Genomic DNA, 9,561 nt, shown 5'->3' on the forward strand with positions numbered 1-9,561 from the left:
GTCACCCGTGTTTCCCTCTTGGTCTCCTGTTACCTGGGGAGCCCCTGTCTCGTCTCTGTAAGACTTTGAGTGTGCTGCGGTGTAGCTGGGGTGTCTCAAGAGCAACAGGCTGAGGGCCCTCACTACCACCTTGTCCCTCTAACCTTGGTATGTCACCCCACAGCTTGTCATGGCCTGATGATATCCCCTTTCCCTTCAAGCCTAGTTTAAAGCTCTGTCAATGGGCCCCGCTAGCTTGTGGGCAAAGACCCTCTTTGCTCTGCTCAGTTTCTGAATAGTCACCTGCTTATGTGCAGTGATTTCTTGTCTTTGATAGACGATCACGGCTCACAGATGAGGTTTCCAGAGCAGATGAGCATGTCCTCAGTTTTGCACATCTCTGGTTTCGCCAGATGTTCTGAGTTCAGCAGTTTCCTAGAATTGGCATACTTGTATAATATCAATTCTAGTGAATCGGGGTCACCAGAAATTGAGGCTGGGGAGAAAAGTGTTTATTGTTGCATCCCAGCTTTTGGAGTGCGGTTTGTGTGTATTGCAGACAGCTGGCCAAGACCTGCAGCAAATAAACAGGGTACAGGGAGGGAGGTGCAGACTTGTTTTGGACTCCAGTTCTCTGCAAGGTCTCAGAGAAATCCCGAGCTTTTATGGTCACAGAAATAATCGCTGTGGCTTGGGAGGCTGTATATGGCTTAACTTGGTGACAGCAGCATCTCATGGATTATATGGAAACTAACCATCTGGGCTCTGCTATGACTGACCTTATTTTGTCTTCGTATTCCTGGGGTGAGGAGGAATAGAGCCTTAAGCTGTTTTTAAAAAGGAAAAAAAAAAATAAAACAACTTAAAGAAACCAGCTTTTCTCTGCTATTCCTTTGTAGTTCACTTTGCTTCCAGGCTAGAAGGCTCCTGTCTTCTGGAGATAGCACGTTAGCAATGTTCATGGCTGGATTTCCAATGTGGAAAGAAAAGAGTGAAATGTGGAAATCCCAAAAAAATAGCTTATTTTAAAAGTAATTTGTAAAAGTCTTGTTTTCTGAAGAACGTAGGAATTGATAGAGATGAATCAAAGGTCCCTGAGCAAAATGACTTTCATTGTTTGGACTCATCATAAGTGTGCCCAGGTGGCCAAGAAGGCCACCAGCATCCTGGCCTGGATCAGGAACAGCGCAGTGAGTAGGACTCAGGAGGTGATCATCCCCCTGGACTGGGCACTGGTGAGGCCCCACCTCAAGGGCTGGATCCAGTTTTGGGCCCCTCACCACAAAATAGACATTGAGAGGCTGGAGTGGGTCCAGAGAAGGGCAACGGAGCTGGTGAGGGCTCTGGAGAATAAGTCTGATGAGGAGAGGCTGAGGGAGCTGGGGGGGTTCAGCCTGGAGAAAAGGAGGCTGAGGGGAGACCTTCTCGCTCTCTACAACTCCCTGAAAGGAGGCTGTAGCCAGGGGGGGTTGGTCTCTGCTCCCAAGTCACAGGCGATGGGACAAGAGGAAATGGCCTCCAGTTGCCCCAGGGGAGGTTCAGGTTGGAGATTAGGAACAATTTTTCCATGGAAAGGGTTGTTAAGCCTTGGAATGGGCTGCCCAGGGAAGGGGTTGAGGCACCATCCCTGGGGGGATTGAAAAGCCGGGTTGCCATAGTGCTTAGAGACATGGGTTAGTGATGGTTTTTATCAGAGTTGGGTTGATGGTTGGACTAGATGATCTGAAAGGTCCCTTCCAACCCAGACAATTCTATGATTCTGTGAGTCATCAGTTGGATACATTTCCCAGGCACAGGGACTTTGTTTAAACATCTTGTTCTAGCAGCAAAGAGTCCAGAGCCTGGTGCTAACACAGCTTTCCTGTGCTAGGGGTGAAATGGGCTGCTGGATTTGCTCTGGCTCTGTTTCTTGGAGGCTGGTACTGGAGCACTGCCTATTTTGACAGATTTTGATCTGTCTAGATGCTTAAGAGAGAGTAGAAGAAACTAAGAATATCTGTGAGTTTCCTGCTCAGCTCTGGAGGCCTACCTGTGTGTCTATAGGCTCTGCATTGGTCCAGGTGGTTTGTGGTTAAGGTGCTGAAGCCAAGAGCTCTATGGCTAGACATGACAGTCCAGGTTTCCTGGAAAGACCAGTTTGGGATTCTGCTGCACAGAGGTCCACTGGTGCGGAGTTGTTTCTGCCGGTGCCACCCAGCACTGGGAACTGAAGCTGCCCAGAGAGGTGGTGAAGTCTCTGACACTGGAGATATTCAAAACCCACCTGGACACATTCTTGTGCAACCTGCTCTGGGTGACCCTGCTTTGGCAGGGGGTTGGACTAGATGATCTCCAGAGGTCCCTCCCAACCCCATATCATTCTGTGATTCTGTGAACCGTGGCACTACCTGGCCCAGGCTGTTCAGTATGGAAAACGGAGTTACTTGGGCAGATGGTGGGAGTTTTGCTATCTGGCTTGCCTGAAGGTGGCCTGGGAGTGAAACAGCCTCTGCTTCCTACTCCTGGAGGGCCAGGACATGGTGGGGAGGTGGTGTGGACCTTCCATGCTTGGTCTTGCTTGGACTTCACAGTCACTTGCTGGCTAACCTTCATAGTGCAAATCAAGCATGGGGCATCCTGACCTCTGAAGTGCTGAGGATCAGCTACCTGATTTTTGGAAGGTCTTTGGGTGCAGAGGGTGAAAAAAGGGCCCACAAAGGACCGGAGAAGGCTGTTTCCTGCTGTGTTTGGCTGGTGCTGGTGATCTCTGCAAGCTGGTGAGAAACAAGGTTCAGGGTAGCTATCGCATCTCTCTCCGTCCCTCATTGAGCAGGTATCTTCTGCCTGTGTGAGTTGTTAGAAAACAATCGGTGATGTGCTGGTGTACCTGCTGCTTTTCTGTTGCCCCTTGATGGGTTATCTCCATCCTTTATGGGTTATTAAGGAATAGCTGTGAGTTTTGTTTCCTAGGAAGTAGAAACTGTTGGGGACTGAGGTTTAAGGGCAGGGAGAATTTGGGATAATGAAGGCTGGACAATTTGTGGGCACTAACTTGTGATCCCAAGGCTGGAAGAGTTGGGGTGGCAGAGAGTTCCCTTCCCAGCATGGGCTCAGCATGACTGCATATGCTATAGGGATGTGAAGCTAGCCTGGCACGGTGGTATCTGGTCCAGAGACACCTTAATCTGCTGAAAAAAAAGGGGACATATTAATTGTATTCTGCAGCTTTATCGATTTAAGCATGCGCATGCCAGAACACTTAAATCTTCTGGTTTGTGTGCCCAGTGTACAGCACAGTATGATTTTTCTCCCGGTGTCAGATTAGAAGTGCTTCACTCTAGCAACTAATGCGCTGTTTCTGTACGCTGCTGAAGGCCGGCTGCTGTGCGCAGGGGCTGGACCTCCCACTTGAAAGCTGCTTTGGCTGACCTATTCGTGGGGCAGGAGAACTGAACTGATTAACAAACCAGCACAGCAAGGTTTGCTTTTCTGCAGTACCTTGCAAGTATCTGTGTTCCTTTCCTGCCTTCAGGGAAAAACTGATTTTTTTTCTCCCCCCCTTTTTTTTTTTTTCCCTCGTTTTCTTTCTTTTTTTTGTTGCCTCGGCTGGAAGGGGAAGTGGAGGGAGAAAAGCAAGTGTGACTCTGCTGGGATGCTTGGGTACCACTGCAGTGAGGTGTGAAGGCATGGAGAAACGCTGGGAGCGAGGCGTCTGTGTGGTGTTCAGTGCTGCTCAGGAAGCTCTGAAAGCAGGAATCCAGACTCTCTGGCTTCTCTTGTCCAACGTCCTGTGCAGACACCATCAGGCTGCCATTAAACATTGCTGCCATCTTGCAGCGCTGCAGACTGAGGTGGAACACAAGCTTTAGTGTGACCAGGCTTGCTCTGGGTGTGAAGGGGGCTTGTTTAGAGGTGGGAGGTTGTGAGGGCGTCTGCTGTGACCTGTTTCAGGCACCTGAGAGGAGGAAGAGGGCAAGTCCAAATGAGTAAAAGATCCCTGGATGTGCTTCTGCATCCTGCTGCCTTTCCTCAGCATGGTGCTTTGCTCTCCCTGAGCTTAGTCCTTCACAGATTAAAGGTGTATTAGCAGGGAAAATGGCAGAGGGGAAGTAACACCAACAGGCTTCAGCTGGCTAGCAGGAGATAGTCACCAGATGTGCTGCTGGGCTGCATGGCCCATGTACAGCTGCCTGTCCTGGTTTCCTCTCCTGAAGTGCCATGTGCTTAGAGCACCGGTCCAGAGGCTATCCTGCAAAACCAGAAAAAAGCAGTAGCATGTGGAAGTGGGGAGAGCAAGGTCCAAGCTGCTGGTGCTGCCTAGGGCTCGCTGAGATACTCACAGGAGATGAGCTAACTCCCTGCTCCTGCCTCTGCAACTGGCAGAGGACGCTGGGGGCCGGGCAGCCTGGCTGCTTATGCATCTCACAGGTAGTCCAAGGGTTCTTGCTTGGGAGAGCAGCTGACTCCTCCTCATACCTCTGTTGTATGTCTCACAACTCTGGGCCACATACATAACTCCTAGGATGAAGAAGGTCTTGTGGAAGCCTTGAGAAGGGTTGTGTGTGTGTCCATCTGTCCTGCTGGCTTTGAAGAACAGCAGATGGAGGGGATCTGTGTGCTTGGAGGAGCAAGGGAGTGCCAGAGCTCAGAGATGCCCATCGCAGTCACAATCCATGGTGGAGCTAAGGACCCATCTGCTCCAGCCAAACCCTGCAGCTCTTGTTCCCAGTGCTCAGACTGCAAATGCTTCAACCTCTCGACCTGCAGACAGGTGCAGAGTTGCTGCTGGGTTGGTTTGCAAGTAACCTTCCAAGGGTTAATGTAGTGTGAGAAGGTTGCAAAGGGCTGAAGCCTGGAATCCCCTCGATCCCTTGCCTGGAGAAACACAAAGTCCAATAAGCCAGCACCCCTGGATTCGTGTTGGGGGGGATTAATTCATGCACTTGATGTTAAAGCTTGTCCGAGAGGTTTGCACGGGGGGGCCATTGCTAGGGCTGGTTGGCCTCTCTAAATGGTTGCTAGGGCCCTGGCATCAAGGGCCAATGTAGCTGCCCACAGCCACGGTCACGGAGGGAATTACACAGCCACAAAGAAATTGTTATTCTACATAATCTGCTCTTTGGAGAGTGACTGTGGGGAAACAGGCTGGCCCCAGCATGCCGCCAGCTCTGTGATCATAGAAGCGTGCTGGCTGCAAAGATCGGCCAGGGCTCGCCTTCTGATCTGGGGACACCAGGGCTCGAGGCGCTAATCTGCTTTATCAGCGATTTCTCTCTCCTGACACAAAGGTGTTTACTTGTTTTAACATCTCCCGGGACTCTATTTCTCCTTTTGTGTGGTCTTTATCCCCCGACGAGGGCTTTAGCCCAGATTACAGACAGAATTAAGGCATTTGGCGATGTGCCTCAGAACTGTGTGATGCTGGATCAAGGAGCAGAAAGTAACAAAATAATGGGGGGAGATGCTGGGAGTGACCCCACTGCGGGATCCGTGCCGTCGGCTTTCAGGACCGCTTCATTGTCCTGAGAACCAAGAGCCTGTTGGAGAGGGGTGGCCGTGCGGCAGGGTTTGAAAAGCAGGTGCTTCAAGGTTTATTGTGTCCGGCATTTTTGAGTTAGAGGGTGTGAGGAGGAAGAAAAGAAGGGTTTGCAATAGATGACCATGTCAAGCAGCTGGGCAGACTGTTCCCTCCATTCCCTAGAGTCTACCATGGCAGGGTGTTGCTGGCTGTTGGGGCAGGTGGGGTGATACAGGGGACAGGCTGTACCAGGTACCTGGTGAAATTTCCTGTGGCCCAGGGAATGGGCTCAAGCTCCTTCTTGCAGCCTGAGCCCTCGCCAGGCACCATCTACCTGGCGAGCTGCTGGTTCTGCACATGAAGCAGCAGAGTAATGCAGCCACAAAGCATCTGGCTTAGAGATTCATGGAGATTTTGCTTTTGCTCTTTCACGGCAATCAAGGAATTAAAGAGGAGGAGGGAGTCAAAGGGAAAAAAAAAAAAAAAGCTAGCCTTTGGAAAGTCATCTCCAGAGCAGCCCTCAGGGGGGGTTGCTCTTGACCTGTCCTGTTCAGCCCCAGAGACAGTGTTTGCGGTATGCAGTGTAGCTGGTAGGGGTTGAGGAGAGCAGCTATGGCAGATGGGGTCAGGAGAGTCTGATTTGCCTTTGGATGTGACCTGTGTGTCAAAGAGATGGGGAATACCCCAATGGACAGGATTTTGAAGGATGGAATCTGGGATGGGATGTAATCGACCAGGTAAGTGGCTGTTGCAGATTATCTAGAGTTTGACCAAGTTGAGAATTGTCTCCCATGGAAATGGAGACCCATCGCTCAGAGTACTGGTCACTTCTCCCAACGAAAAAGATCCCATTCTTCTTGGGGTCAGCTGTGCCTATTCCTTGGCTCTTCCTCTTACAGCTGTGACTCCTGCTGGTCACCCACCCTCCATGGCAGTAGCAGAAACTGGGGGAGGGAGAGGAAGACTGTGCATGCTTTTGCATTCTGTTAAATCACAGAAATGAGATCTAGGAGACTTCTGTGACACCATCTCTGCTCTGAATGACTCTTCCCCTGTTGTGTTTTATTGCAGCGGTCAGCTGTTGACCTGTTTAGGGACTGACTTCCACCGTGGAGCTGGAGTCCTTGATGTCTTCTATGAAACGCCTTCCCTTCTCCTTTCGTGTGGGTATGACACCTATATCCGCTACTGGGACATACGGACCAGCACCAGGTGAGCCTACCCCGCTGGCACCTGGGGCCCTCCCTGTGCGGTGTCCGGGGACTCGCCTGCAGCTCCTTCGGGCAAACTGGGCCTCGGTTCCAGAGGTGGAGGAGTGGAGGCTCAGCCCCGCTCTGCTTTGTGTTGTCCTTGCAGGAAGTGCGTCCAGGAGTGGGAAGAGCCCCATGACAGCGCCCTGTACTGCATAAGGAGCGATAAGAACCATATGATTGCCAGCGGCTCTTCATACTACGGCGTGGTGCGCCTCTGGGATAAGCGGCAGACTCGGTGCCTGCAGGTGAGGGCAGCAGCAGAGCTTCTGGGTTGTTCTCTGGCAGCCAGGTGCCTGTGTCTCTTTGGAAGAAGAGACAGAGGCTGCTGGGCCACCTTTGGGGCGAGCCCACCGTGGGCAACCTAACCTTGGGAAAAGCTTGCTGTGCTCGGGCATCTCTGCCTTTGGGTCTGTAAGGCTGTTTGGGGTCTTTGGGCTGAGCTCTTCTTTGAAATGTTGATTCTTCTATTTTCCTGCAGAGCTTTCACCTCTCCTCGCCCACCAGCAGCCCCGTGTACTGCCTCCGTTTCAGCACCACCCATCTCTACGCTGCCCTGGCATCAGCCCTGCACGTCCTAGACTTCACTGCCCCGTGAAGGGCATCGCAGCTTCTTCTGGTCACCCCGACTCAGCAGAGCTGACACTTGGCTCAGGGAATCGCAGGGCAGGGGAGGTGAGAGTGGCCCCCAAGGCTTCTGAAGGGATTTTTTTTTTTTTTTTTTGCCTGCCAGAAAGCTACACTGAAGAGTGCACAAAGGGCCAGACTTTCTCAACCTCACCTGCCTGCTAGGGGAATAAAGACTGGTTGTCCTTTACCCTTTTTATTTTGTGCAAGTCAGGGTTTGTTTTATTAACTGTGTTCTATTTTCTTTTTTTTTTTTTTTTTTTTTTTTTTTTTAAATCCTTTTTCTGTGGATACAGCGTTTGAGGGACAGGTTGAGCCCGGATGCCCTACCAGCTGTGTGTGCTGGTCAGGTTGAGATCAGCCAAGCTCTGAGCCACGTGAAGCAAGTCTAGGCTGTGTGTGGGGTGGGCTGATTTGGTGGAAGGGAAAGGTGCCTGCAGCAGGGCCCACCTTTCACCTGCCCTTACTCTCCCGACAGCTCCTTGGGTTGTCCTGCGCAGCCAAGAGGGAGAATGGAGCTAAAAGGCAGAGCCAGCCCTGCTTTCAGTGTGTGCCTCCCCAAGCTGGCCCTCAGGTCAGGCCGTGCACTTGGCAGGGCTGAAACAGTCGCGTTTTGCTAAATAAAACTCTGAAGGGAAACAAAAGAGATTGTATGTCTTGTTTCAAATTCCAAAGGGGGCTGCAGTGTTACCTGCTGATCGCAGAAGCTTGGCTGGGTGGAGGAGGCTGGGCCTGTTTTCAGACACTGTCTACGTGTCTAATGGATTCCTCTCCCTGGCTAGGCCCTGGGACACTGCTGCGTTGAAGGCAGTTCCTGGGATCTTGGATCTCGAGTCACTTCATGAAACGAGAATTCAAAAAGTAGGATCTGCAACTGGCTTGTTGCCTACAGAACGAAGCAGCAAACTGGACTAGTGCAAACACCAAGGCCTTGATGAGAGCAGCTCTGAGGAAAAAAGATCTGGGAGTCCTGGTGGACAACAGGATGACCATCAGCCAGCAATGTGCCTTGTGGCCAAGAAGGCCAATGGCATCCTGGGGGGCATCAGGAAGAGCATGGCCAGCAGGTGGAGGGAGGTCATCCTCCCCCTCTGCTCTGCCCTGGGGAGGCCCCATCTGGAGCACTGGGTCCAGTTCTGGGCTCCCCAGTTCAAGAAGGACAGGGAACTGCTGGAGAGGGGACAGCAGAGGGCTACAGAGATGATGAGGGGCCTGGAGCATCTCTCTGATGAGGAAAGGCTGAGGGACTTGGGTCTTTTTAGTCTGGAGAAGAGAAGGCTGAGGGGGGATCTGATCAACACCTATAAATACTTCAAGGGTGGGTGTCAGGAGGATGGGGCCAGTCTTTTTTTCAGTGGTGCCCAGGGACAGGACAAGAGGGAACAGGCACAAACTTGAACAGGAGAAGTTCCATCTAAACATGAGGAGGAACTCCTTTACTGTGAGGGTGGCAGAGCCCTGGAAGAGGCTGCCCAGAGAGGTGGTGGAGTCTCCTTCTCTGGAGACATTCCAACCCCGCCTGGACACGTTCCTGTGCAACCTGCTCTGGGTGGCCCTGCTTTGGCAGGGGGTTGGACTAGATGATCTCCAGAGGTCCCTTCCAACCCCATATCGTTCTGCGATTCTGTGATTTACAGGGATCCTGTGGGCACATTTAAGAGGGCTCTGCTCTTTTGTGTCAGCCTTTTGAACCCCAGCTGGGTCTCAGAACGACCATGGCTTTCAGCGTGCTCTGGGCTGTCTGGAGGAACGTGGGTGTCTGTGGATGAACGTGCTGTGGGTGAATGCAGTGGTGTCTGGGGTCTGGTCCTCCTTGGGGAAGGAGGTGCGTGAACTCTACTTGGCTGAGCATTTGGGTATCCCGGATAGGTAAAGGAGAGGTTTTGTATCACAAATCAGGAGCACTTGTAGGGCAAAGCACACAGCACGTTAGAACTTCTCTTGGTTAGAACTTACTAGGTAATTTCCACTGCCAAGAGGCTGCTCTTCCCTTGTGATGCACAAAAATTGGAAGAGGATGTTTGCTGGAGCCCCTGCCTGAGCAGGGAGGGAGTGGAACCAAGGAGCTCCTCAGCTTCTTGAAGGGAGCCCTCCGTTCCCAGGGGATGTGAGAGAGCAGCTCAGGGCGCAAAGGAAAAGCGTGGCTTTGCTGCAGGATCACGTTCTTCACAAGGATCTTCCCAGCACAGCTCCCTGTTGCAGTTCCTG

The 9,561-nt window shown here is 51.8% G+C and overlaps 1 protein-coding gene across 1 annotated transcript in view; it reads left to right on the forward strand.

Moving 5' to 3' along the window:
• Positions 1-7,989, forward strand: part of FBXW4 (F-box and WD repeat domain containing 4) — a 72,009-nt gene extending 64,020 nt beyond the window's left edge. Inside the window, exons 7-9 of the mRNA XM_074159022.1 lie at positions 6,548-6,688; positions 6,833-6,974; positions 7,208-7,989. Coding sequence (XP_074015123.1) covers positions 6,548-6,688; positions 6,833-6,974; positions 7,208-7,324 — 400 coding nt within the window. The 3' untranslated portion in view covers positions 7,325-7,989. The remainder of the gene's footprint in view (positions 1-6,547; positions 6,689-6,832; positions 6,975-7,207) is intronic.
• Positions 7,990-9,561: the final 1,572 nt, after the last annotated feature.

Source organism: Numenius arquata, chromosome 15 (genome assembly GCF_964106895.1).
Source record: "Numenius arquata chromosome 15, bNumArq3.hap1.1, whole genome shotgun sequence".
In the NCBI taxonomy this organism is placed as follows: domain Eukaryota; kingdom Metazoa; phylum Chordata; class Aves; order Charadriiformes; family Scolopacidae; genus Numenius; species Numenius arquata.